Raw genomic sequence first — 27,146 nt, forward strand, 5'->3', positions numbered from 1 at the left:
TGCATTCATGCGGGGTTCAAGTCGGATTGCTTCCCCTCATTACATGATGTACACCTTCTTCATCTCACTCTCATCAAAGACATCACCCGTTGTCGGATCCTTAACCTTCCCGGACTCAACTGATCCGTTATTCTTGCTGATATCCAACAGCCGCGCCTTTCCATAGACGCGACCATTAGGCAACACAATCGGATCACCTTCCACGTAACTCTTCGAGTGGTGCGCATAGGGCATTCTGCGCGCCAGCTCGTTCAGTTCAGTAGAGCAGATGGGACAGACGGACGTCGTCGTGGATTGGGAGTTGGAGCTAGAGGAAGTGTAGGCGGAATGACACAGGGGTGTCTTGAGTGCAGATAGACCCGCGGACAGGGCTATGTGTAGTAATGGCTGCGACGGCAGGGAGAGGAGCTCGTGGTGTGTTTGGATGAATAGATCTGAGAGGAACTTCCATCGTTCATGCGAAAAGAAGGTCTGTAGCTCGTTAGTCGAGGTATATTGGTTTCAAGTGGTTAAGGCATTTGCATTTTGTACCTTGTATGGTTCGGCCCTTGTGTCTTGAGCAAAGACCAGCATTCCTGCTGCTCGCTGGATTTCCTTGCTGTCGGGCTCTTGGTTTGAGACTAGATACTTTCTGGCGTGGTTAATAGCATCAATCTTCTTCGATGGGTCCTGTGTTCGGACCATCTCAATGTACTGCTGGAGCCGGAGCTCGAATTCGAGATTGTGCTGTGAAATTGATTAGAATGATTCTTATCCAGTTTGACCAGACCTATAAGAAATATCACATACCTGGCTCTTCTTCAGGGCGGCTTTATTCTCACCACACCACTGCAACGCCTCTTTAGTCTCTCCGCGATGCAGACTCTCCACGACTTGCTGGCACTGTGTAAAGACATCCAAATCAACCAGATCTTCGATATCACGCTCCTGAGCCAACTGCTTCGCACTCTCCGAGTATCCCGACCGCAGCAGATGATCCACCAGCAACCGATCCAGCCGCACGCGCGACCATTGGTCATACTTGACATCCGCCAGACTAGGAATCTTGTACAGAGCCTCCAGATGCTGAATGCGTTTCCGAGATTGCATCTGAATCTTCTTCTCTTCCTCCTGGAGGCTCTGCATCTTCCGTTTCAGTCCTTGCATGCGAGATATCATAGCGTCTAGTGCTGCTAGCGTCTGGTCGGGCGTTTGGGTATTGGATAGGGAGGCGTTAGCTGCGTCTCTGAGTGCAGGTAGGACATATTCTTTCTCTCGCTCGACTACCCGCTGCACGGTCTTGAAGTTTCGTCGGGCTAGTTCATGGGGAAGACGGAGGAGTGGTTGGTCCTATATTAGGCGGGTAATCAGTTAGTGACGTCTTTAATGCGGAGCTGCTCGACCTTACCAAGATCAGATGGCTTTCCGGGTTGAGCTTGATAGAAGTCAGCTCGGCAGCCATGATGGCGGTTGAATTTGAGCTCTTTCTCTTCTTCGATTTGTAGAGACAGCTTTTGTCTCCTTTCCTTCTTCTTGGCAAGAGAGCTGAGAGTGAGGAGAAGGTCTGGTGATGTTGCCGGAGGGGGAAATGCGGAGAGAACGGATGGCACTGGTCACGAGGTCTTCGTTATCGTTATCGGGACTCCGATAAGAATCAATTGGGTGGTAAGAACACTGGTAGGATAGTTTGTACTTGAATATCAGTTTTATCTTGGATATTGAAAGGATTTTTAACTTATACTTCAATTTTACACTATCTGTTTATACGAAATGCCTTATCTATGAAGTACGATGACTATTATTGAATAATTCAACCCTAAACAATCAATCAAATCTCCATCGCCGTTGACATCCTCTAACACAACTACTAGATTCCCTACCGTATATACATCATTTCTCGACCAATCTTTTCCAGGGGCCTAGGCCATTAAAAGTCCCTGAATATAGTGACTATGCATGTAGAAAAACGGCAGATTTATACTATACCAAAATCACCATCAATCTACCAAACTCAGAGGTCACTTTAGAGCTAATTGAGTTTGTTATGTCAGTTTGGCCGAGTGGTCTAAGGCGCTTGACTTGAACCTCCCGACTCCCAAGTCAGGGTTGGGGTATATCCCTTCATGTTTAGGCATCAAGTCTCTTCGGAGGCACAGGTTCGAACCCTGTAGCTGACGCTTGCTTTTTAGTCTTTCTTCCTATGGTTTCTTGGCAGTGGGACTAGAGAATCACTCCCAGAGTAGTATATATAGATGGTTGCGCCAAGACGCTTTATGTAGTTTTATATTGGGATATTTTGGACTGCCCCTGTAAGTTGTGTATGTTTTGTCATATGTAGAATACATTTCGTAATTTCAGGCATGTATCATTCGCTCATAAATTCAATACAGTACACCCACCCTTATTCCAACTTCCGCAACACTCAACCTTCCCAACCCAATATCACCCGTGCTCCTCTTCTTTCCATTTGATCAGGGATTTTGCGAGCGACTTAGTTCCAGTCTGAAGAAGTCAAACGCTCGGAACATTTCAAAATGAGAATTCCTACCGAGATCTATGACCATGTAATGTGTATTGACATGCGGCGTAACACCCGAGACTAAAGTGCTCTTTCAGATCGCGGCCCATGTGGAGAGCGATGATGACTTCGCATGGCGAAATATTATTCACGATTCCCAGCGCTTTGCAATCTTGGATTATCAAGCCCGAGCAAGACTGGCTATTCTCCGTCTAGTCAAAAAGAGCTTTTGTTACAGCGCCTCGGTGCGCTTATTCCGACATATAATCGCTAAACCTGATGTCATTGATAGAAGACTTCCACCACTCGTACATCTCTAGGAGATATCAAACAGCCCAAATGCCACTTATGTGCGACAGATCGATCTTGGGTGTTCCGAACGCGGGAAATCCACCGAAGAGCTGAAAATGTACGTGGAAGACCAAGCTGGGATCTTATTGCCTTGCCTCCACAGATTTCCGAATCTAAGAGCCATTGCATTCGATGATCCTTCACCATCTCTCCCCCGAGAATACAGACAGATCTACATAAACACAGCCACGACAGCATTGCTCTATGTGCCGCTTCCAAATTTGGTCGAACTTGAGCTCTACTTCCCTATTACCAACAATTTTCGACACTTCTTTCCTACCGAAGCTAGTCCGCTACGCACACCCATCCAAAGTATCCTTGGGCGGCTTCGGTCTTTAAGACTCTTTGTGCGTGAGCCCACAGGAACTCAAGACCAGCGATATTTTGGGCAACAAGTCTTGCCAGAATATGCTGCTCTTCCAAACAACGCCCATTCCTCTCATCTTTTCAAAATGGTCGAGCTTGCCACCAATCTTGAATTTCTCACAATAGGCAGCACGGATTATCTGAGATTCGATCCTGAGCCTCTATCCCAGAATCGTCCCCGATATCTTTATCTGAATAGCGTGTCTATCTCATCTGATGGTCTAATTGCTTTTATTAATCAGTCCAAGGAGTCAATTAGGTATATCGAGCTCCGACACATTAAATTGGACTCTGGGACGTGGCAACATGTACTATTGGAACTATGCCGTCTACCGCATCTCCTCGATTTTGCCATCAAGTCCAGTGGCTATTCTTCCACAGGGTCAAGCTCTCATCCAGCTCCCGGGCTCCTTCCTCCGATACATCACCCTGAAGACATTGAGACCTACAATGACCTCGACTTTTACACACTCGGAAACTTGCAGCGCCAAGCCAATACGAACAGGCGTGCTGCAGGGTTTGAGCCGGTCTCCAATGATAGTTACTCTTACATTAACCGACCATCGCTAGTCTCAGCTGGCAGTTGAATAAACTTCATATCTCTAGCTATTCCAGCCTGCCTGTCTCTTTCAGGGGTATTCCCATTTAAGAATGGCACCACAGTAGCACGCCCATTGAGGGTCTTAGTATCACTGATCTGTAGGCAGAGCTAGTTGGCAGAAATTCAGTCTGTTTGTCAGATTTACCGGCGATAATTGGATTTTAAAAACAAAAGTCCCGGGGGATCTCTACTTCACAAACAGGAGAGCTCGCAGTTCCCTAGAATGCATTGACAGCCGAAGCTTCACGGGCAAAGGACATATCATAAATCTGGGCCGAAAAATGTCGGCCGTCAGGGATCTTCCCTAGTCGCTGTTGAATTGCCGAATCATCTTGATTGGGCAAGGCTCGACGATGGTGACTCTGGTCCTCTCTTTCCCATTGCTCTACCTACTTAATATGACATGTTACTATTCGGGAACTCCACATCAATTAGTATCAGAATCTGAAATAGTGAATTGACTTACTATCCGCAAAAGGACCATCGTATTATTTTGGCTGTCCTAGAATAACCAAAGACATCCGTTAGAGACGAGGACATTGCATTGCTTGTCGAATTCCTATCTTTATCCAGTTCAGAAACGGCGTCTCTTTCGACAAGGCTCACGCTTCTATTCCGAGAACTGTCTGATCATATTCATTCTGGTGATTGCGGGTTTGCAATCCCAAATTATTAGTGCTTCGGATATCTCTCGATGGATAGTATGCACAGTCTTCTGGACGGGTGCAGTGGTTACAAGAGTACTGACGGTTACACTGTACACGTTAGGGTGGTTAGCTGTTGTCCCTGTATTTCTATCAGGACTATGTCGGGTCTTCCACGAACAATACCTTTTGCTTTCTGCTGTAGCAAGGAATGCAAGAGGACACCATGTGTTTTCGCGAGGGCTACATCATCGGAGCAATAGCTAGCACCTCCAGTATTCTGTTGGCATCAGTCCCTTTTGATTTGAAGATTTGTGATATGAAATCTATCAGCTCTCAATGGTGGCAGGAACTGTAAAGTAGGAAATAGGAGGGGCTGGATGTTGATTGTGCTTCAATTGAAGGTACCCACCTACCTATTGACTGCCATATACGTCAACCCTCGACGAAGCGCAGGATCCGGGGTGTATATGGAGTCATATTTCTCAAGTGAGAATAGACAATAGGGCTTTTCATCATGCCTGATAACCACACATGCATTGAATCCGTAATTGCCGAGGAAAAGAGGCCGAAAGGGCGACGTCAGAGCTTTTACGTTGTAGCATCAGAGGAGTATCGGGACGCAAGTTCAGGAACGACAAAACTACATAAATGGATAAAGTAATTCACAGGTCCCAATATTACAAGAACAAAACTTATAATTCGACATAACATTCGAGCAGCTATAAATCTTCAAACCGACAGATTCCCTTTTGACCCAAGACTCCAGAAAAGAAAGTAAAAGCAGAAAATATGATACAGGAAATAGACCAGACAGGGTGGGGAGTTGGTTGGTGTGGTCTTCTCTTCCTGGGGACATCTAGTCGCTATCATCGCTGTCCTCAGCCTGCTTGGACTTTCGGCGCTCCTTCTTTTCCTTCTTCTCCTTCTTCTTGCGCTTACGCTCGGCCTTCTCCTCGGCGGTCTCGCCGTCGTGGCGCTTGCGCTTCTTCTTGTCATCGTCGGCATCAGCCTCGGCCTCGGTGTTGGGGGACTCGGCTTCCTCGACGGGGGCGGAGGCGGGGGTCTCAGCCTGGACGGGGGCGGCAGCAGCAGGCTGCTCGCTGCCGTCAAGAGGGGCGTTGTAGTCCTTGTAGTCGTTCTTCCACTGGGAGGGGGTGGCCTCGTTGGCGCGGCCGTACTTGTCCAGCTTGCCGGCGGACTTCAGCTTCTTCTTCTCCAGGGCGATGGGGCCCAGGCCCCAGCGGCGGGGGTAGAGATCACGCTCCATGATGCAGCGCTTGACCTTGGCGACGACACCGTGGTCGCAGGTGGTGAGCTCGACGGTGGACATCTGAGCGATACCAATGGCAATGGCCTCACCCTTGGTGGTCATGAGGACGACCTCCTCGTTGACCTCAATGCCGGACTCTGCAGAGAAATTCGTTAGTTTTATTCTAGTAGCGATAGTGAAAACGATAAACCTACCGAAACGGAGGAGACCAGGAATCATCAGCTTGGCACCGTAGCAGACGGCGTTGACAGCGCTGTCCTTGACGACAATACGCTTGTAGGTGGTGAGTAGGCTCTCCAGGGGCTTGATGACGCGGCGGAGGTACGACTCATCACGCTGGTTGTCGTACACCCACTGGGCGTCCAGAACGTCGTGGAGAGTAACCATGCCAGACTCCTCGTTCATGGCACCAGAGCGGACACGACGCAGCTCCTGCATGTGAGCACCAACACCGAGCAGCAGACCCAGGTGAACACAGAGAGTACGGATGTAGGTACCAGCCTCACAGCTGACCCAGAAGACACCGAGGTGGCGCTCATTGTCGAACTCGTACAGCTTGCTCTCGTGGATGGTACGGATACGGAGCTGACGCTTGACGGCCGAGATCAAAGGAGGACGCTGGAAAAGAGCACCAGTGAGGGTCTCGAGGGCACGGCGGAACTGGGCCTCGCCACCGGGGAGCTTGTCGTGCAGACGGATCACACAGACGTACTCCTTACCGGCACCCTGCTGGGACTTGACCAGACGGGTGGCACGGTCAATGCAGACAATCAAGCAGCCAGTAACCTTGGGGTCGAGAGTACCACTGTGACCGGTCTTCTCAGATCTATTAGGAGGAAATATGTTAGTATCGATTGGCCTAGAGGGCTCGAAAGAGAGATGGGGGGGTGTTCAGGAGGAATTACCTCAGGATGCGCTTCATCCACGCGACAACCTCGTGGGAAGACGGGTTGGAGGGCTTGTCCAAGTTGATAACACCGGAGCTGATGTAGGACTTGAGATCACGCTTCAGAGGAGAAGCACCGGCAGGGATAGGAGTGAAGTGACCGGTGCGAACGAGCACTGCAAAAAAGGGTCCAAAGTCAGTTCTCCATGGTCATGGCCAGTTTTTTCTCTACCTCGAAAAAAGTTTCACACGTACGCTTCTCGTAGTTCTTGAGCAGGAGGGGCCAGTCCTCGCTCGAGGAGGATGGCTTGAGCGCCTCGGGCTTGATGGTGTAATCCACCTCCATGTTGTTGACGGCGGCCATTCTGGTGGTTAGTATGCTGTTGAGGTCCAAAAATTTGTTCGACGGAACGAAATTTTGCGAGTGCGGCAGCTCCAGTGCCCGATCGGGTTAGCGCCCGTCAAGGTTCACGTGACTGTGGCTGGCAAGACTTTTTCTATAGTTCCATTGGTCGAATGCGTGCGTAAGGTCATGGGATTTTTACAGTTTACAATTGGAAAGATGAAAGGAATTGACAGCGATGTAATGGGATTTTGCTATCGCTATGGGCTAGTATGGACTTGGTGCCCTGTAATCGTAATCTACATACAAAACTGATGGAAATTATCCGCAGAAGCCTCCCTTAACGGTAATGCCCCTAAGGTAAGGCATTAAAGAGGGCAGGAAGCATGAACTCGAAGACGGGGCTGTCTATGCCTGCTCTTGTCCTTCCAGACTGGACGCAGCCATTGAGCTTAACCGAGTCTGCGTCCAGAGCCCCAGCCACCCCAGGACTCTCCGCCTTCAGTAGCGCGAGGTTGAGCTTGAGGTGCCGACTCAGATGGTTGCGGTGCATGATGAGCCGTGCCATATCCACGGTATCCGACGTTCGGGGTATGTTTGTAGAAGAAGCGCTGGACGAAACGGGGAGTGAAGATGAAGTTTTTGCCACCTCCAAACCTAGGATACGTGCGGGTGATAAAGTCGTAAAGATGAGCAGCGAAAACACCGGTGGCTTCCATCAGCATTCTCTGCCAGCCCCAATGCACCATAGTGATACACAACATCGCAGCAGGCAAGTAGATCACCTTGATGTCAATGATGAAGAATCTCACGCGGGTGCCACGTTTGTCCTGGGCGAAAGTCCACACCAGGGCCATGATCAGGGCTGATTGCGGGAATCAGCGTCTGCTATACGGATATACAGAGATACATGCAATAAGTGGGATAAAAGGGGAGAGCTTACCGGGAAGGAAAGAGCTATAGCCCATGTAGAGGCCTGCAGTAAGCTTCAAAAAGGTTAGCAGGCTGGCCAAGGAGAGTGTTGGCTACCATGAGAAGCAAAGCCGGAGTGTGGATAGTGGATGGAGAGAATCGAAATGATATTTGGGAATGAATCATAGATAGGTATAGGTAACAAGATGATGGATGATATGTAGAATGTAGGGCACCTTAACCACCGTTCGCGAATTGAATCACGACAGTTATCTCATAGGTAGTCCCACCAATCCCACACCGCATGCAGTACCATTTTAGATTTTGCGAATGAGGTACTGCACGGGATGCAGGGGTATTCTTCCTCGCTTCCAGGAACCGCTTCAGCTAGAAGGTGGCTGGGCGGGCAGATAATGCGAGGTGACAGGGTAATGAACGCAAGACAGAACAAAAGGAAAAACTCTACAGTCGCTGGCCATCGGGCAAGCAAGTCACTTACCATGATGACGGTGTTTACGAACAGAATGAAGATGAAAAAGTCACCGGGTTTGGAGAAGCGACCCGACTGAGACTCGAGGGCACTGCTGTACCGCCAAAGGTTGTACAGGTCCCAGAGGAAGTCGAATCTTGGCCCAGTCAGGAAGAAGCAAGTCGCCAATCGCCAGACCTGAGGAGGTAGATGGAAGAAGATTTTCCTCGGAACAAAGAAAAGGTATCTTCCAGAGATCAGTTCGCCATAGAACAAAAGCGACTGAATGAAGGTTGCTGCCGTCAGTGTCCTGGAATTGACACGTTAGTCTTCGCCCCGGACTTGCCGTTGGGGGCGCAAACGAGCGTACCTGGACACGGGAGGTGCCCGCCAGAACTCATCCATCTCTGCAGATGTGATCAGAGAGATGAATGGGGAGGTGGTGCTAGATAGTGGGTTAGGAAGACGGTTAAAACAAGCTCATGTCATTAAACCCGAGGGCTATGAGCTTTGCAGATGGGAAGGAATGGAAGGAAGAGAGAAAAGGCCAGCGAGATGGAAATGAGCAGAAATAAAAAGGTGTGGAAATCCGCTACGGGAGGTTAGTTTATCCGGGTCCCGTCAGTCTTGGCGCGGCTCTGCGCGGCTCACGGACTCCTGAACGCTTCAACATAAACCATAAAACTCCCTATTGGACAGACAGTGTATGGATAACTTGAGGATAATAACTCATTGAGTATCTCTATGATTCCAATTCTAGGTTAATTATTTCAGAATCTCCACCCTGTGTAGGGAATACGAGTACTCCGTAGTCGAGCACAGATAACCCTGGCTTAGCCCGGGTATATTCCAGGCTCCAACTCCCTCCGGTCAGAATGTAACCTTGTCAGAGCAGACGAAATTAAGCCTAAAGTACACAAAGTTATGGTTAACCACAAGCTCGTTAGAGCTCAGTATGCACTAAAGCTCAATGGATCAAAATACACCCACAAAGACAATACATAATGCTCAACCTTATCTCTGCCAACCAAGCGTCTCTCTAGTATATTCTTCTCGAGGCTTCGGGCACTGTCACAGTATATATATGTAGTAGTCCACCTTATCAATTCCATATAAAGTACAATCCAACCACCTTGAGCAACAAGAGTTGATCCAAGCATAGACAAAATACAAGGGTATCACCAAAATACTGCAAAATCAATCAAACACCACAAGTCCTCACAGTCCCCCTAACAGCAAGCCCACCCTTCGGCCCCTCAATCCAAACATCCCAAGCACCACCATCACCACCATTCTTCACCTTCCCACAAACAGTCAAATCATCATCTACAAACAACGGCGCAAGATTCTTATATTCAATATGTTCAACCCGAAGACCCAAGTCATGAAAGTGACGCTCCAGTACACTCATCAACAGTGTTAATGTCAACGGTCCATGGACGAGAAGGTTTCGATACCCTTCTTCGTTCTGGGTATAGTTTTTATCGAGGTGGATGGAGTGCGCGTTGAATGTAAGTGCTGAGAAGCGGAAGAGGAGGGATTTGTTGGGGGTGAGGGAGTGGCGGAGGGTTGCACCTGTGGGGGCTGGAGAGAAGAGAAGAAAGTAGGTTAGTATGTATGTTGACGATAGATCATATTCTGGGAAGAGGTTTTAGTTCAGTAGAGGAGGATACACACCTTTCACAATTCGACCAGGTTCTTGAAATAGCGCCTGGTCTGCCTCAATCTGCGCGGCAGTCTTGCTCCGCATAAAGATAAGGTCTCGATTCTCGATCACCAAGGCCTCGCCTGCAAGTGCCTCGTCCTCGGTCCATATACGACTCCTAGTTTGTTCCTCATCTTCACCCTCAGGAACAGTTCCAATACGCCTTTCAATCCTCACGATCACACTTTCATCGCCCTCGCGGCCTTTAACAGCTACATTGCGAATCGACTCAATACACACAGCCCGCCGACCGTCGAGCAATGGACTCGCAGCCGGGAATCGCAGGTTCCCACCAGCCCATAGCCGGCGGTGGAAGGGATCTCCTGGTGTATGTAGGACATCTGTGCCGTCTGGGAGTAATTGCGACAGGGTCACCTGCGGCGGGAAGTAGATTAAATGGTGGGCGAGTGGGAGCGGCGATGGATTCGTTATTGAGGGTAGAATCGTGCTCGTATATACCGGGGTAGAAGCGGTTTTCGGTAGAAGATCACATAGTGAGAGATTGAGGAGATGTGAAGGCTGTGGATGCAAGTAATCGTAAAACAAGGGGATTTTGCGTGTTGTCAGCTCATGCTGTAAGCGTTCCGCAAGTGACGAGTAAGCACGGCATGTATATCGCGCCGTAGCTCCTCCGCCCCGCACAAAAGGCAATTGCCGAGTCAAAACCGTCTTCATCAGTGGAAATACTCGAGGAAACGGCGAGCGATGACTGTCAACTCAAAGCGCGGGGAGGTAAGTAAAACCTCCGATGGAACCTCCGATAAACCATACGATAAACCCTCGAGTTTGCCTTGTTTGTCGTCGGCATTCCCGCACGAGGATACCCTCACCGCTCGGCGCAGATCGCAATGCGCAGCTTAAGACCTCTAAACACAATTGTCCGTGTCGTCCGCGCCAGTCGTGGTCTCTCCCTTCAAGCTTATCCAGCAATTGACACCAAAATGTCCGCCGATCGCTTGAAAGTAGCCTTCCTAGGCCCGCCGGCCTCCTTCTCGCATCAGGTACGAGAGTCATTCCTACTACCCCACACTATTGGCCCGAATTTAGTAGCCCGGCCCTCTAACAGTTGAGTTGCTTTTTATCTCACAGGCCGCGGCAGAGTCCTTCGAGAAGACAGACGCCGAATTACTTCCCCACGTCTCCTTTGCAGACGCCTTCACCGCTGTCCAGCACCAAGTCGCCGATTACGCGGTTATCCCGTTCGAGAACTCGACCAATGGCTCTGTCGTGCAGACATTGGATCTCCTTGCGGATCGAAGCGCCCTATACACAGATGTCGAGGTCTGTGGGGAATACTATTTGACCGTGCATCATTGTCTGCTCGTGCGTAAGGGGACGTATCCGTCCGGTTGGGCGGGGTACGACGGGTCTATCACAAAGCTATATACACACCCACAAGCCTGGGGCCAATGTGAGAACCTGCTATCACAACATTTCAAAGGCGTTGAGAGACAGGATGTTTCGTCGACCTCCAAAGCTGCGGAGATCGTTTCGAAAGAGACCGGCGAGCAAGCCGCGGCAATCGCCAGTAAATTCGCAGCCGAGTACCACGGCGTGGATATATTGAAAGAGAATATCGAGGATCGTGCCGATAATACGACCCGCTTCTTGATTCTCAGGAATACTCGTGTCGAGCGTACCGCTCAACTTGAATTCGAGCAAGCGTCTACATCCCCCGCAGCAACAACGCGGAAGACGCTGATCTCCTTTGCAATTGACCATTCCTCGCCGGGTGCTCTGGCGAACGCACTGCTCATTTTCAAAGCTCATGGACTAAACCTCACGAGTATCAACACAAGACCGAGCTTGAAGCGCGCGTGGCAATATATTTTCTTCGTCGAGTGTGGGCGAACACCCTCGGATGAGAATAAGGAGGCTGTCCTGAAAGCTCTGGAGGGTTTGCGTGCAGAGACGGAGTTTGTGAGGGATTGGGGATCTTGGAAGGATCAACTCAGCGCATAGCTGTGAGCATGTCCATAGCATTTCGGTTGTACATTTTCTTGGTATGATGTGATGATAAAATTGGGGATCAAAAGATAAATAGCGTGCTTATACTTGGATCTCTTCTTACATTTCTATAAAACAAATACATTTTTTTTCGGGTCCACTACAGTGGGCGAGGGATCTTGCAAGAGAATTTTGGACTCTCAAAATCAAAAGAAAAATTACTGTCCTCCTTGCCATGCCAAATGTAGAGAAATTGGCAGTTCAACCAATTCCAAGGAACCCAGCAGAGTGAAGGAAATAAGTAGGACGAAAGCCAGACCAGGCTTGGAACAAGCCCAATCCGTGGGGTAAACGTATTTAGAAGCAATTCGGGTGCATTTGATTTACTTTTTTTAATCCAATGAATAACGAGTGCGACAAACAACAAGAACGAGGACCCGGATCAGATTCAAATTCGATCCGGAATCACGGCGACAAATGGACCGAAGCAAGATAACATTTGCTCGCGTAATTGGTCTTCCCCCTCTCAATCCACGCTTACACGCGGTACAGACAGGCGGCAATGGGCGAGTAAATGTTGCAGAGAATCGCATCCAACCTTTCAAATTGCAATTTACACCACATGTTCGTCTCAGACACTGAGGTAACCTCAGTGAGCATGTCACGGAGCTTGGATGACCCTGTAGAGCGAGAGAACGGATTAGAGATTGAATCGTTGAATGATAATAAAGGGATGAATAACACACCTCTGAGCAACTTCACGAAGCCTGGAATAGTGGGGTTGATGGTATCCTTCACGGATGCCTGGGTTCCAGTCTCGGAGTCGCTTGCTTGATCCACGGGGCGAGCCGTCAGAAGACTCGCCTCGGGAGCTTCTGGCCGTTCATCCTCGCTCTCTGCGAGGTGGCCGAACCGTCAATCGTCGTAGAACTCATCGTCATCGCTATAATCGGCGAGCTGCTCAAAGTTGACCTTATAGCGGAGAATAGCTCCGATACCACCAAAGCCCTTCACAAACTGGTTACCCTCACTGGAACGGTCCGACACGAACTCCAGCTCCGCACCAAAGTCCTTGTAGGCCTCCGCCAGCCACTCCAGGAATGAGGACGAGTCGATGACTTCCATCTCTCCGCCGGTCTCCTTGTCCTGGAACAACTCACGGTTGGTCTCCTGCGTCTTGGTAGTGTGCAGGACAACCTCGCCACCAGCGGAATCCTTCAGAACCCAGCGGGTGACGTCCAAGTTCTCGAACACGATGAGAGTCTCGGCAGCACCAAGCTCCAGAGCCTTGAGGGTATCCTCGACACCGTAGCAGATCTTGCCGGTATCCTGGGAAATCTCCTCGAAGTACTTGCCAATCAACTTCTTCTCCTGGATGAACTTGACGCTGCTCAGAGTCTCGGCAGCCAGTTCAATGGCCTGGTTGAAGCCGTTCTCGCCACCGTAGGATACATCGACAACCTTGATGACCTTGGACTGCAGACGCTGGTCGAACATGTCGGACTGGTTCAGGTCGTTCTTGAAATCGGCGGAACCAGCCAGGACCAGACCGGCGACATTCACCTTGTCGTTGGTGATGTAGTTCTGGACAGCCAATTCGGCGATCTTACGGACGTAGTTGTGACGCTTTTCCTCACGCAGACGGGCGAAACGCAGCGCGGATTGACCACCACGACCCTGTATGAAAGGAAAGCAGGTGTCAGCGATTTTGAAGAGGAAGGGGCGCTGGAATATTGCATCCCAACGTGCAAACAGGGGAAGATTGGAAATAACTTACGTGCTTCTTGGGGAGATCGACAGACAGACGCTGCAGAATCTCACGGGTGTTACCGCTGAGGGTACCAAAGAGCGCACCGTTACCGTCCATGATGATGAAACCGAACTTCTGGTCCGACTCGAGCAGCTCACTCAGAGCCTCAGTGTGGAACTTGTTGTCACACAGGTAGAGCGAGGTGTTGATGGGCTTGAAGGGCTCGAAATCGATGTTAATCTTGCGCTCCTTTCCTTCCGCAGTGATAATTTCACCACAGTAGACGACCAGGCCATTGGGAGGGACCTTGTTGTACAACTTGAGACGCTGCTGGGTGGAGGTAATAGCGGAAAGGACGGAAAGACGGTTCACACGAGACTTGATGTTGGAGGCAGTACCCTATACCAAATGTTAAATTCCGAAATTTTCGGGGAAGTGGCGGGGGGACCGGGGAACTGGACGAGAGAGAGGAAAGGCATACGTATTCTTCAGCCAACATCTTCGCAGCGCGAGAGATCTGATCCTTGGGGGCTGTATATGATAGTTAGCGGGGATTTGATCTCATCATACCCCGAAAAGGGCCCCGAATGTAGGCATTGACTGGGAGAAACATACGAATAATGAGCGAGATCATGGAGGTACCATTTCCGCGGGCGGATTCAAGACGCTTGATGAGCTTCTTGACCTTCCAGATCTCAATGTTCTTCTCGGCTTCACCGCCCTGTCCCTGCTGTTGGGAACTCATGGTGGGCGCGGCGAAGAGGATCGCGGGCGAGGAGAGAGTATCCGAGGCCTTGCCTGTCGACGCCTAACCGGGGTCAAAATGAAGAGACCCGAGGTAACAAAGGCAAGAGTCCTAATACCTGGTCGATGAAAAAGAGAGAACTGTTAGCAGGAATTCAGGACCAGCCTGAGTAATAAGATCCAAAGAAAAGACTCACAAATATAGGTGGAGGAGGACTTCGACACCTTTGACGTCGTTGCTAAAATTCCTTTCGTGGCGGGCGTGGGGTTTCAACTTTCGAGGGGCTCCTCTGGGTGGGCTGAGGTAAGCCGTCCACGTTTTTAGTTGGGGTTAGTCACTGTGAACTGGTCAGTTTGACTGGATTTACTTGAATAGGTTTATTTAGTCTTGGGATCGTCCCTAGACACTGCCCTGACAAGGTACAGGACTTACATAGGTAAAGTAAAAGTACTAAGTGCATTCGTTATTCTATAGATTGCAAGTAGCCTACATGACATCCATTATATTCTTTTCTTCTTACTTCTGTATATTCTTCTTCCACCATCTATTAACTACAGTATAGTACTGTACTGTATCCGCCACTCCGCCCCATCTGTTTCCGTCTGTGACTGTATTTCTTCCAAAGTTACCGAGGATATTATTGTAAAGCGACCGCGGTCAACCGAATATGTACTAGGAAAGATACGATATGCAGAGTACTCCGCCTAGACGTGCATATCTCCATATGTACGTCTATATGAATTAATTTAGAATTCATCTCCCTTCTCCTCACTCCATTACATACTCAAAACTGTGGCGCGAAGTAAAAGAGCGCTTATCAGCGCTGGGACGCTATCACCCCACACTACCAGACACTACCAGGCACTAACCGGAGCTTGGAGCTTCCTTCTCTAATCTCCTCCTCTACGGTCCTCTCCCTCTTATCTTTGACCTTTTCCTGTTTTCGCCCGCCCTCCTTGACCGAAAAGTCAGCAGGGTGCCTGTGCAGACCATACTCATTCTTGGTCCTTTTGCCTTACAACCATAACACGACCAGTCGGGCCAGATCCATTCGGCTACGATTTCCGTCCCTGACCCAAGCAAACGTCGTTAAATCTTCGCTTCGGAGTCCACTCGCTGCGATTGACTGCAATCTCACCTTGCAATCACTGGGATTTCCTTGAAGAACAATCCAGGGGCCTGCCAGAAAATGGCGCCTGGAAATTCAGACGATCCTCGTGCAGAGCCGTCGAGCTATGGCTCAGTGAGAATGCCCACGCCCGCAGCGTCAAATTCAAATTCGTACGACCCTGGACACCTCGGTCTGGGCAATGCGATCGTTGATCCAGAGCATCTGGGCAGAGAAAGGTATGCTTGGTGGCCGCGAAAACCCTCCTTAAGGTGGGATTGACCCGACTGTGGATCTTTTCTAAACGTCCGTGCTAGATCCTCCTCATTCTCGCGTATCCGCCAAGTGGGCGGGCCCAACAGTATCGACAACTTTGCCCGCTCGTGGCAAAGAGCTGCCGGTTTCCCCGAGGTTATCCCTCGACGCTTGTCCTTTGTGTCTGCAGACTTGGACGACGAGCTTGCCATTTCGGCGGGCCTGGATTATGGCTCTCGGAGCTCGCAGTCGTGGGGCCGGCAATCCGACATTGAGCGGCCGCTGCTGTCCGACTCGGAAGGTGAAGATTCGGAGCAGGAGGATCTGGGTGCGCCGGGGCGACAAAGGAGGACCGGCCCGAACGCGGCTCTACTGGCATCGTCGTTTGAGAGAAGCTTTGCCGCTTCGTACGGGACGATCTCCTCGCGGGTCAGCGAGTCAACTCGCCGTAATGCGATCCAGTTCCACCGCGAACAGCACCAGGCACTTGCGGATGGCACCGAGGATTCTGATCGGGCGCCGTTGATCCTCAAGCATGTGGAGCATGAGGATGGGACACACGAGGATATCATCATCGGGCAGTCTACCGTGCCTCAAACGGTTTTCAACTCGGTAAACGTGTTGATCGGTATTGGCTTGTTGAGTCTGCCATTGGCGATGAAGCAGGCTGGCTGGTTGCTGGGACTGTCGTTTCTGACCTATTCGGCTGTGACTACTTCATATACGGCCAAGGTTCTGGCCAAATGCTTGGACGTGGATAAGACGCTGGTCACCTATGCTGATCTGGCCTATATCAGCTTTGGGCAACAGGCTCGTCTTGTGACGAGTATTCTCTTTTGTTTGGAACTACTTGGTGCATGTGTCGCTCTCGTGGTGCTGTTTGCAGACAGCTTATACGCACTGGTACCTGGCCTGAGCATTCTAGAGTGGAAGATTGTCTGTGGCCTGGTACTGGTCCCGTTGAACTTTTTGCCGCTGCGGTTCCTCAGCGTGACCAGCATCTTGGGCATTGTGTCCTGCACATCCAGTGAGTGCCAGAATGTCTTTTGTACAGCGCGAGTGACAAACCAGCTTATGCTAACTACGTACAGTCGTGATTCTTATCTGCGTCGATGGCCTGATTAAACCAGATAGCCCGGGCTCGCTGCGACAGCCAGCGAACACCTACCTCTTTCCGGAAAAGTGGTCCACAGTTCCTTTGAGTTTTGGTCTCATCATGTGTAAGAAAATGACATTTCAGGGTGTCTCAGTGATTCCAGTGAGCTAACATGGTAGAATAGCCCCCTGGGGTGGACACGGTGTCTTTCCTAATATTTACCGCGACATGAGACACCCAAAGAAGTATGGGAAGAGTCTCTGGACAACATACATTTTCACTGTAAGGGAGAATCTATCTACCGAGGAATACGACACTAATTCGATTGTGAACAGTTCTCTCTTGATTGCTCTATGGCTATTATCGGCTGGCTCATGTTTGGAGATATCGTCCGTGATGAAATCACAGCTAATATCCTCACGGTGGATCAGTATCCACAGGCCTTGTCCGTTTGTATCATCATCTTCATCGCAATTATCCCCTTGACCAAAGTGCCTTTAAAGTGAGTTTGATAAACCCTTGCACGTTCTCAAATCTCAATGGCTAACCGAAAATCCAGCGCCCGTCCTTTGGTGGCCACCTTTGAAGTCCTCTGTGGCGTAGGCCTCGCACCCGTGAATGGTGATCGCCAGCGCTCAGAGGCAGTCCAGAAGCTGATCCAAGTCGCTGTGCGCATCTTCACTGTGGCTTTGATCGTCGTGTTGGCCGTGGTCTTCCCCTCGTTCGACCGCATTATGGCCTTCCTCGGTTCATTTCTGTGTTTCACCATTTGCATCATCTTCCCACTCGCCTTCTACCTGAAGATCTTCGGGAATGCAATCCCTCGACGTGAGCGCATCCTGGATTGGTTCCTGCTCATCACGTCTACCATCCTGGCGGCGATCGGAACTGTCTGGGCATTCCTGCCTCGCGAAATGATTTCCGAAGATTGACCGTTGTAACTCGGTTCATGACATGAATTTCCACGGCATTGATTATGTCCTTTTGTATATGCATGGCGTGATGCGGTGTGTTTATGACAGTATTGGCGAGTGAGATCATCCCTCACGCAGGATGATGGCGAAATTATTCCGTTTCGCACCCGGATTGAGCATCTCCTTCTTGAAACTTTGAAGGGAAGACTGCCCTGTATAATTCCATAGTTGATAAATCAACTTGTTGCTCCGCTTGCTTTGCACCAGTTGGAATCCCAGACTGGATAGAATGTCGAGTAGTCTCTCCTCTGTCACGTAGCGCGAGTTATCAACGCACGCCACCGGTAACACGAAGAACAGCGTCGGGACAAATGAGATGGAACATTGAGATGTCAAAAACTTGACACAGTGCTTGAGCATATCGCCCCGACCCGTTGCATCGGGCACATAATTCAAAACCAGCGATAAACTGATAATATTAAAACGCTCCTCATCCGAAGCAGGTAAAGGCCTCTCCATAAAATCCTGCTTCAAAATCCCCGGTTCCTGAGAATTCAAATCGATCCTCGTCACATCCAAACACGGAGTCCTCGAACAAGCATTCTTCGTACTCAAAGCTCCAACCTCCAAAACGCGCAATTTCGGCATCTCAGGCTTCCATTGATCCAGCTGGGGCTTGATCCAGTCAATCAGTAATTTGCTGGAATCACCACCCCGGTCCATGGATTGACCCAGCTTGCTGGCGATTTGATAGCTGTCGAGTCCGCCATTGGCTTGGATTTGAGCATCGATGCTGCTCACTTTGGCTGCGTCGCCGGCCTTTTCGGCTTGGGCGCGGGCTTTGAGGAGTTGATGGTGGGATCTGATGAGATTGCGGGTGGCTTTCGAGGATAGTGCTGCCTGTTTGGGTTTGACGGTTGGTGGTCGGCCTTTGGAGAGGAGGCTTGGCCGTTTAGATCGACTCTTGGGAGCCATTTTGATAGAGTAGTGTGTCGGGATGTGTATCAAGGATGAAGTTCAACGGGCATTATAGAGAGGAATCGTCAATTTTTACAATGGTCACTTGAGAATGATAATCCCCAGACCAATGACAGTCGCGGGTTCAAGGTTTCTTCATATTCTCCATAGTGAAAAACAACCGTCAAGTAAAAAAAAGCGGCCGATCGGCGGTGGAGACCCGCTGACTCAGCCTATCCCATGACTAATCCAGATGGCCACCGCCCGAGATCACCTGACCCACACAGTGGTAGGGTTTTCGCTTAGCGAAGCCACTCCAAATTGTTCGAACTTCGACACTGCGACGACAATCACCACGACAGCGGACGACAGCCATGGCCCCTACCACCAAGCAAGGTACGTTCGAATGACCTCGCCTACATGCATTCGACCATCCCTGTGAATTTTGTGCGATCGAGAAACTGTGTTCCGGAGAAGAGGTGGATGGACAAATCTTGTGCTTCAAAAACCCACATCGTGGATGATGCTGCGCAATAGAGGAAGAGGTGGAATAATCATGGGAATCGCGAAAGACCACAATTATATTCGACAATACTCGACGATTTGGCATTTGTTTCTGAACACTCCGGACCCTTTTCTCGACTGCACCGATTTGCAATTCCACAAAATGTCACTTTTCGATATTTCAAGATAACCCAGAAACTGACCGGGTTTTTTTTCTTTCTACAGGCAATGCCTCCCGGGCTAACGCTGCCGCCAAGGCAGTCGTTAAGGGCTCTTCCGTACGTTATTTACTACCCTGTCTGCGATCTGATTAAACCAGACCATTTCTTCGAATTCTCGATTATGGCCATGATTAATTTTCGCAATATACACCACACCCTCCACGCCACACTGCTAACATATCTTGCCCATATCTAGCTCCACAAGGCCCGCAAGGTCCGCACCTCGACCACCTTCCACCGCCCCAAGACCCTGCAGCTCTCGCGGTCCCCCAAGTACCCCCGTGTCTCGGTCCCCCGTGACCCCCGCATGGATGCCCACAACATCATCCTGTACCCCCTCAACACCGAGAGCGCCATGAAGAAGATCGAGGAGAACAACACCCTCGTCTTCATCGTCGATGTCAAGGCCAACAAGCGCCAGATCAAGCAGGCTCTTAAGAAGCTGTACGACGTTGACACCGTCAAGGTCAACACCCTCGTCCGGTATGTGCCCTACAAAGATTCGAATATGATTTGGATATGCGAAATACGCAGACGTGGTCTACGAGAATAACCTTGCTAATCATGATTGTTATACAGCCCCGACGGCTCCAAGAAGGCTTTCGCCCGTCTCACGGCCGATGTCGATGCTCTGGACATTGCCGCCACCAAGCTGGCCATCGTCTAAAAGTGGAATAGGAAATTGATTTCTTTGGGTTTAGGCGAACTTTGTTTTCCACCGTGGTGATTCTCAATACCAGCCAGTTCCTTGGCTGTTATGTGCAGCAACGAGGGCTGAATGATACAAAAAAGAAACATTTTCTTGACATGATTTAAATATTTTTTTCTCTCTCTTCTTTATGAGTATGAGTGTATGCGTATGAGATAGGGTGGTGACGAAGTAGCAGTGAGCTTTGTCGTAGGAAGTACTTGAAGTATGCATGTGGTTATGATCACTTCGTACTACTACTGTTCGGTCTCGAAGCTTAGTAGATTGTGGAGTACCTCTTCAACTAAGAGTGACCCTACCCAGCTTGAGTCGACACTAAATAGATCACTCATTCCTATTATGCTATGCGTTCACCAGTTGCAATTCCATACCATCTCATTATCTAAACCAGATTCCATCTAATCTCATCCTGATGCCTTGAACAATACTCATAGACACCCTACAAAGAACAAAAGATATGCACAAAGGGATCCATTCACTTTGATTCTAGTATACAAGCGACTCAAACATTCCCACCCCAATCACACCAGGAAGGAAAAGAGCAGAGATTCCACGTCTATAAACCCTCCATCCCATCTATCCGCAGCCAGTAACGAGCAGCAGTGCTATGCTACATCCGAGGTATCTTCCGAAATGCGAGTCGTATTATTTTAACATAGTCCAGGCTGAACCGCCAACCCAGACTCGGCCAGACCAGACACGGTATTCATAACCATGCCCATGATATCAAGACACCAAAAAAGACATGCCGTGACATGACACATTTACTGCCCACGCATACTCCCCAACTTCTGCAGGATCAACATCTGCGAATCCATCCACCGATCAACACAGTTCGAAGCACAGGACTCCTCACTTCGGTCCAGGGTTCCAGAGGTAAAGCTCTTGCCGGCCATGCACTTCTTGAAGCAGGTCTCGTTGAGGGAGTGGACGGCTGTAACACAGTAGTGTAGTTAGCATTGTCTTCTTTTTTTCTCCAATTCAAATAGCTCAGAATTGAGCGAGGAGATGTTTGTGTGTGTCCAAGCTCGCCGGACTAGTACTTACTCTGCTGGATGGTCGCCTTTTGCTGCTCGTTGGCCAGTTGCTGCTGCAGATCGGCCTTGTCGGCGTCGGTGAGCTTGGAGAGATCGAGGGAGGGGTCCATTGTGACGGGTGTAAAGGGGTATGTGATATTGGTATGAGGGGTGTGATGTAGTGTAGCGATTGAAGTTGGGAGTGTGTCAAGATAATTCAAACTAGTCGTGATATGAAGCTCGGAAGTGCACCCTACGCATCCGCACCGCAAAATCGAAGGCGGTCAATCCCGGCACAAAAATGACGCGGGAATCGAGTTGCGCCTCAAAAGTTCAGCGCGGCTTTCTGGTTCTCTCTTTCAATATCCACTGTTTACAGCTTGAGCACTTCGCTTTTATTCTTCTTCTTTCGTTTTGATCTACTTCTTTTCTTCTTCTCTCCTGCTCTTCTCTCTGTTTCAACCACCAACTACATTCGCCACCATGCCTCCCGTCCGAACAGCTGCCCGCAATCGCAAACCCCCACCAGCAGGCTTCGACGACATAGAAGATACCCTGCTGGAGTTCAGCAATAAGATGAAAGATGCTGAGAATGAGTCTCACGAGGGAAAGAAGAAACATGAGGTTCTTTGGCCGATCTTTCAGATTAGTCACCAGCGTACGTTACCGATCTCTTTGCTGTTGCTGTTGCTGGTTCTTGCGCCTTGCTCGGGCTTTGCGTGGATGGACCGTCTATGAGACAGTTTCTGTCCTTAGCTGGAGCTCGAGCTGGAGCAGAGCTTGATATTGATATTGATATTGATATTGATATTGATACTCATGTTGATGTTGATGCTGACCGGTTGTCCTTCCAGGCTCACGATACATTTACGACCTCTACTACGAAAAAGAAGCCATCTCAAAGCAGCTCTACGACTGGCTACTCAAGAACAACTACGCCGACGCAAACCTGATCGCCAAGTGGAAGAAACAGGGTTATGAGAAGGTGAGCAAACACCTCCCACTCCCAATACCCACTGAAGACACTGCCTATTACTACAACTACCTTACACTATCTTCCCATCCTCGCGACCTACTCTTGATCCTTGCTAACTCCTTTTCTTTTACTACAGCTCTGCTGTCTCCGCTGCGTCCAAACCAAAGAAACAAATTTCAATTCTACCTGTATCTGCCGCGTACCAAAGGCCCAGTTGAAAGAAGAGCAGACGATTCAGTGCGTTAGTTGTGGGTGTCGGGGTTGTGCGAGCAGCGACTAGACACCTCAAACTTACGCAACACAAAACTTTCTCTCGGATCGACTCGATTTGACTCGAGTCGAGAGTAATCATTCTCCGAACTGCATGGAATGGAATGGACTTGGTATGGTTGGTGACTTGAGGGCACTACATTCATTATTGATTGGTTGAAAAATTGGTTTGGGCTTGGGGCGTTTATGGTCTTTTTTCCCATTTTGGTTGCTTCTGTTCTGTTAGTACTCATTTGCACTGTACTTGTCATGGATGACATTTTCTCTGTCCATTATGCGTTTCGGTTTAGTTGGATCGACTCGGTTAATCAGATACCCTTTGACATCAGAAACAAACACCAACAAAGTAAATACAAAAAGCCAATCTGCGATGGTGAAATGGAATCTACTCCCTCGACGAGTGTCGCAGACAGGTAATAAGGTTCAAATTGCTAAACTAATCAATAGCGCCTCCAATGTATCCAGCCCAGCCCTAGTAGCTCCTGAATAGCTTGTAACGAATAACAACCAATGAAAAACAAACAAAGAATAAATCCCAACCCCAATATCCCGAATCCGAATCATGAAACATCGCTTGCTCATGTACATCTTGGCGTCGTCATTAAGGTCGTAGTCAGGCCCGATCCCGAGGGCACAGTGGAAAAAACAAACAAGTCAGAACTGGCGCGTCTCGGCGCTGCCTCAAGATCAAAAAACTCCCAGAAAAGGAACCCAGAAAAGGAAAACATCGCCTGCTATCGAAGCTTGGTGATGTCCCAATGTCCATCTCAAAACTCCTTCAAACCCAGAACGCATGCATAAACAGGGGGTGGATGGAGAAACAAGAAACCCGACAAAGTATAACAGGACAATATAGGCTCATCAAAAGCGCAGTGCAATGAACACAAGGCCAGCCAGGACAGGGGAAACTTGAATAAACACGATAAACAGCTCAACACCAATTTTTGTCAAAATCAAAGACACAGACGACATGAGGGGAATCCAACCGGGGCTTCAGTTCCTGCCCGATAGCGAAACAGTGAGAAAACCAGACAAGGCGAGAAAGCACAATATTAAGAAGTTCTCAGAACATGGTAGAGTTGCTGCGGTTACTCAAATGAGGCCGCGGATGAAGCGTCTTGTGCTTCAGCATGTCGTCTTTGCTGGAGCCGCCAATCTTCTGGAATCCTTGCAGTAGATCAACCCCATCCACTTCGGTGGGGCTGTCATTGCTTTCATCGAAGAGGTGGAAAGAGAAAAAGTCGTCCTGGCTGGCATCGCCAAGACGGACTCCATCCGACACCTTAGACGGGGACTCCGGGAAGATGGATGACTTGGACCGGGTAAGAGACGGCATATGCACTCGACTGTTGGCAGTCGAGTTGCTAATGTCATGAAGTGCGTGGCTTCCCGAATCCATACGTGCACGCTTCACTGAGCGCTTCTCGGGAGATCCAAATGCAGCAGATGAGATGCACGCATCGGCGCTAGCATCAGCAAAGACATCGAAAGTGCTATGGAAGTGATCCGCCGGAGTCATGAAAGACTCCTCATGAAGGGTGAAAGCAGGGCTCCATGGCAATTCATCATCAGCAATACCCAAGTGCTTAATAGGCGAGTTGACCATTTGTTGGATCTTGCGACGGTGGTTGCGGAGGTTTGTATTAGGCGACACCGATGGAGGAGGCTTGGCTGGCTTCTTGAACTTGATAATGGGTGTCAAAGGTGGCGGAAGCATGCTCACATACTCGCCACGGAGGGGAGAAGAGCCAACCATAGTCCGACCATCTTTGCGAACAGGAGGTTGACCAGGGCTGATATCGTGAGAGGAGCTACGAATGCGCGCAATCTCTTCCTCGGCACGGCCGCGCTTGATGCGTGGCGGTTCGATGTCCAGATCAGAGGTCAGAATATGACCTGCCTTGTTAGGCCGCAAGGCGGAAGACTCCAATGACGAGAAATAACCACTATCATTCATCGAAATTGATTTGCGCTTCCGCGGGCGCTGAGCTGGTGTAGGGCCGACCTGGTGAGTAGGTGTGGGAGGAGTGCCTGGACGAGAGAACCGAGGAGGAGCAATAGGTGGGGAGGATCGAATGGCCTGCAGCGGCGAAGACCGAACAGGCGCGGCGCGCTTCACTGGAGGGTGAGGAGCTTCATCTCCCGTATCCTCTTGCAATGCCGGATCAGATGCCGGCAGAGTCGCGTCGGAGGACAAATCCTCATTTCGAGCCGAGACCTTGGGTGGGGGAGGCTGTCGCGCAGGCGGAGGTGGCACCATCCACGTCGTGGTGGTCGCACTTTGCGGTTGAGGAACAATTTCTCTTTGAGGAACGGCGGGGAGAGGAAGACTGGACATGGTGGCGCGTCGCACTTGCTTGTCCTTGAGGAATTGCGCCTCCATACCAGGCTCAATGGCCCAGTAGTTACCCTTGCCAGGATCATCCTTGGGCCGCTCTTGCTTGATGAAGGCTTTGTTGAGACTGAGGTTGTGTCGAATGCTGTTCTGCCAGCCCGCATCGCTGTTCTTGTAGTAGGAGAAGGTGTCGGAAATCCACTTGTAGATCTGAGCCAGGGTCAATCGTCGGTTGGGCGCGCGCAAGATGGACATGCCGATCAGAGTCGCGTAGCTGTATGGCGGCTTGGTGCCGTCATCCTCGATCGTCGGCATCTGGTGTGGCTCGGGTAGTTGGTGGACCGGCGCGTCTTCGCACTTTTGCTTCTTGACAGGGCGCTCCTTGAGGGGAGCAGCTTCCATGAGTGTGCGCTTCATGGGGACCTTGGATTCATAGGAGGGTTCAGGGAAGTCGGCAAAGCTGCCATTAGACGGGTCCTCGGCGTGGTGGTTCTCCTTGGAGGAATCGGGGTTGACGCTGGAAAAGGTGGTGAAGAGAGCGGACTGTGGTGGCATGGAGGACTGGGTGTAGATAGGAAAGGGCGGCTTCTTGGTAGGGGAGTCGGTGGTAAACATGGGAGGGTTCGGAGCGGTGATAGGGACAAAACCGAGTTTTCTCCCGGGATGTGAGCCCTGGGTAAGCCGTCCTTTGGTTGGTGATGGCCTGTGCGTGCCGGCGAGTGGAAGCAATGGGTTCTCAGTAATGGGCTGGAGTGGTAGCGGTGAGGGGTGAAGATGGGGCTGTGACTTGATGGAGGCTTGGGCAGATAAAGCCAATGCCGGGGAGTAATTGTGCGCGCCGAGCGCAGGACGCGTCGATCCCATAGTCTGGAGAGTCGGGAACGAGGCTAGAACGTCACCAGTCACCAGTAGGGACCATATGACGCGTCGGTAAACAGTGTGGAGGGCGCGATTTGAAGCGACAGTCGCAACAACAGCGGGGGACAACACAGCCGACGGCAGTGTCGCCCAGCGGAAGATGAGACGGGGGTGTGTGAAGAGAATTCACGTTGAACCAATGGTAGACCAAGAAGAGCAGGCCAAGTCAGTCGCCTCAGGCTGTCATGCAGTGAGACTAGTTGTGATTGCAAGCGTTGGGCCACCAGGCGCTAAGAATCGACACGTCCAATCTTGGAAGGCGAATCAGCGGGTGATGGAGTCGAGAGAAGTGGGAATTCACCACGAGATAAATTGCTGTGAAGAAGGTGAAATCTTCCGATGATCTGTTAACTGGGAAGTCGAATGATATGAGATGTTGAATGATCAGGGAAGAGTTGAAGTTCCCCACAAGCAAGTTAGATCTGGGTGAAAGAGGTCGCGATGAGGGAGTTGAAGATGTGATGGAGAGTTGGTCGGAAGGCAAGCAGCGGAAAAGAGGGGGTTTGGAAGAAGGAGTCCTGGAAGTCGCGTCCTTTTGTCTCCCTTCTTGATCAATCTGACTGTCCCTTTTGGATATCAAGTAGCAGGCGCAGTGAAGTAGTAAGGGAAGACGATGCAAGAGGTTCGGGCCCTTTCTTTCGAGGTGGGGGGTGGGTGGAGGAGTGAGAGATGGTGGAAGGTGAGGGTGTCGAGATACCTGTACTGTCCAGTTGAGGGTGGTGTCAGGTATGGTACCGACGCGGACGCGTCACGCGTCTTAATATGGGATGTGAGATCTGCGGTATGGTCACATGTTACAATACAGCTGTATTGAGCATGTACGAAGGGATTGGGGCTCCTTGCTCGCCGACATTCGCAAGGCGCCGATCGTCCCAAGCTAAACCGGCTTGCAGAGGAAACTAGTGATGGCCATTGGCCTGGCTGGAGATATGTGGGCTCCCCTTGTCGTGCTGGCCCTGCAGAGACTCCACTGGGATCGGAGTTGACTGTACACCAGAGATCCTATCATCCTATGGTACAGACATGGAAGGTGTATATACAACTAGCCTCTTAATAGTACTATACTTTATCGTATATCATCAACCCTTTATGAGCTCCAATACTAAGCATCTATGCACTATACGTAACTATTCATTAGTCCGTACTTTATATCGACCTTACATTATTATATACTCTCTCTATAATTTACATACTATTATTGTACCTCCAAGGTCTAGACTCACCCTCCAACCCTCGGCTATCCACAATCATCCCACATAATCCAGCCTGTGGCCTACCATCCCACCCAGTCTACAATCTACAGTCTACACTCTCCTTTACTCTACACCCGTCATATTCCGGCTTTTATTCTTAACGGCCCATCATCCCGGCCACTCCA

The 27,146-nt window shown here is 50.0% G+C and overlaps 13 protein-coding genes across 13 annotated transcripts; 4 read left to right on the forward strand and 9 right to left on the reverse strand.

Moving 5' to 3' along the window:
* Positions 1-39: 39 nt before the first annotated feature.
* On the reverse strand, positions 40-1,441 carry N7473_000305 (FYV10 family protein; the record flags this gene model as incomplete). The annotated part of the gene is made up of 4 exons (XM_057146245.1): positions 40-471; positions 532-726; positions 790-1,329; positions 1,388-1,441. The coding sequence occupies 4 exons, from the start codon at positions 1,439-1,441 to the stop codon at positions 40-42; spliced, it is 1,221 nt and encodes a 406-aa protein (XP_057014131.1).
* A 2,592-nt stretch (positions 1,442-4,033) lies between these two features.
* N7473_000306 (uncharacterized protein) lies at positions 4,034-4,299 on the reverse strand (the record flags this gene model as incomplete). Its single annotated transcript, XM_057146246.1, has 2 exons — positions 4,034-4,204; positions 4,282-4,299. 2 exons carry the CDS (start codon positions 4,297-4,299, stop codon positions 4,034-4,036), a joined length of 189 nt encoding a protein of 62 aa, XP_057014132.1.
* Positions 4,300-5,318: 1,019 nt separating this feature from the next.
* On the reverse strand, positions 5,319-6,982 carry cbf5 (pseudouridine synthase CBF5; the record flags this gene model as incomplete). Its single annotated transcript, XM_057146247.1, has 4 exons — positions 5,319-5,869; positions 5,927-6,558; positions 6,638-6,794; positions 6,874-6,982. 4 exons carry the CDS (start codon positions 6,980-6,982, stop codon positions 5,319-5,321), a joined length of 1,449 nt encoding a protein of 482 aa, XP_057014133.1.
* A 431-nt stretch (positions 6,983-7,413) lies between these two features.
* On the reverse strand, positions 7,414-8,747 carry N7473_000308 (uncharacterized protein; the record flags this gene model as incomplete). The annotated part of the gene is made up of 4 exons (XM_057146248.1): positions 7,414-7,826; positions 7,905-7,947; positions 8,373-8,652; positions 8,713-8,747. 4 exons carry the CDS (start codon positions 8,745-8,747, stop codon positions 7,414-7,416), a joined length of 771 nt encoding a protein of 256 aa, XP_057014134.1.
* A 796-nt stretch (positions 8,748-9,543) lies between these two features.
* On the reverse strand, positions 9,544-10,722 carry N7473_000309 (uncharacterized protein; the record flags this gene model as incomplete). Its single annotated transcript, XM_057146249.1, has 2 exons — positions 9,544-9,926; positions 10,020-10,722. 2 exons carry the CDS (start codon positions 10,720-10,722, stop codon positions 9,544-9,546), a joined length of 1,086 nt encoding a protein of 361 aa, XP_057014135.1.
* Positions 10,723-10,895: 173 nt separating this feature from the next.
* Positions 10,896-12,009, forward strand: N7473_000310 (prephenate dehydratase PHA2; the record flags this gene model as incomplete). The annotated part of the gene is made up of 2 exons (XM_057146250.1): positions 10,896-11,048; positions 11,137-12,009. The coding sequence occupies 2 exons, from the start codon at positions 10,896-10,898 to the stop codon at positions 12,007-12,009; spliced, it is 1,026 nt and encodes a 341-aa protein (XP_057014136.1).
* A 339-nt stretch (positions 12,010-12,348) lies between these two features.
* Positions 12,349-14,819, reverse strand: N7473_000311 (translation termination factor eRF1). The gene is made up of 6 exons (XM_057146251.1): positions 14,686-14,819; positions 14,360-14,607; positions 14,226-14,275; positions 13,772-14,143; positions 12,741-13,671; positions 12,349-12,674 (listed from the first exon to the last, which is right to left on the reverse strand). The coding sequence occupies exons 2-5, from the start codon at positions 14,487-14,489 to the stop codon at positions 12,910-12,912; spliced, it is 1,314 nt and encodes a 437-aa protein (XP_057014137.1). The 5' UTR covers positions 14,490-14,607; positions 14,686-14,819; the 3' UTR covers positions 12,349-12,674; positions 12,741-12,909.
* An 859-nt stretch (positions 14,820-15,678) lies between these two features.
* N7473_000312 (putative transporter) lies at positions 15,679-17,880 on the forward strand (the record flags this gene model as incomplete). Its single annotated transcript, XM_057146252.1, has 6 exons — positions 15,679-15,836; positions 15,915-16,879; positions 16,944-17,072; positions 17,133-17,230; positions 17,284-17,450; positions 17,508-17,880. 6 exons carry the CDS (start codon positions 15,679-15,681, stop codon positions 17,878-17,880), a joined length of 1,890 nt encoding a protein of 629 aa, XP_057014138.1.
* A 105-nt stretch (positions 17,881-17,985) lies between these two features.
* On the reverse strand, positions 17,986-18,837 carry N7473_000313 (25S rRNA (adenine2142-N1)-methyltransferase; the record flags this gene model as incomplete). Its single annotated transcript, XM_057146253.1, has 1 exon — positions 17,986-18,837. One exon carries the CDS (start codon positions 18,835-18,837, stop codon positions 17,986-17,988), a length of 852 nt encoding a protein of 283 aa, XP_057014139.1.
* Positions 18,838-19,193: 356 nt separating this feature from the next.
* N7473_000314 (60S ribosomal protein uL23) lies at positions 19,194-20,211 on the forward strand (the record flags this gene model as incomplete). Its single annotated transcript, XM_057146254.1, has 4 exons — positions 19,194-19,215; positions 19,549-19,601; positions 19,741-20,027; positions 20,124-20,211. 4 exons carry the CDS (start codon positions 19,194-19,196, stop codon positions 20,209-20,211), a joined length of 450 nt encoding a protein of 149 aa, XP_057014140.1.
* Positions 20,212-21,017: 806 nt separating this feature from the next.
* N7473_000315 (Tim10/DDP family zinc finger protein) lies at positions 21,018-21,400 on the reverse strand (the record flags this gene model as incomplete). Its single annotated transcript, XM_057146255.1, has 2 exons — positions 21,018-21,187; positions 21,301-21,400. 2 exons carry the CDS (start codon positions 21,398-21,400, stop codon positions 21,018-21,020), a joined length of 270 nt encoding a protein of 89 aa, XP_057014141.1.
* Positions 21,401-21,752: 352 nt separating this feature from the next.
* On the forward strand, positions 21,753-22,525 carry N7473_000316 (BUD31 family protein; the record flags this gene model as incomplete). Its single annotated transcript, XM_057146256.1, has 3 exons — positions 21,753-21,927; positions 22,124-22,254; positions 22,382-22,525. 3 exons carry the CDS (start codon positions 21,753-21,755, stop codon positions 22,523-22,525), a joined length of 450 nt encoding a protein of 149 aa, XP_057014142.1.
* A 1,053-nt stretch (positions 22,526-23,578) lies between these two features.
* Positions 23,579-25,714, reverse strand: N7473_000317 (forkhead box transcription factor; the record flags this gene model as incomplete). The annotated part of the gene is made up of 1 exon (XM_057146257.1): positions 23,579-25,714. One exon carries the CDS (start codon positions 25,712-25,714, stop codon positions 23,579-23,581), a length of 2,136 nt encoding a protein of 711 aa, XP_057014143.1.
* Positions 25,715-27,146: the final 1,432 nt, after the last annotated feature.

This window comes from Penicillium subrubescens (genome assembly GCF_028828155.1).
Source record: "Penicillium subrubescens strain IBT 31985 chromosome Unknown utg000001l_segment0_segment0, whole genome shotgun sequence".
Taxonomy (NCBI): Eukaryota; Fungi; Ascomycota; class Eurotiomycetes; order Eurotiales; family Aspergillaceae; genus Penicillium; species Penicillium subrubescens.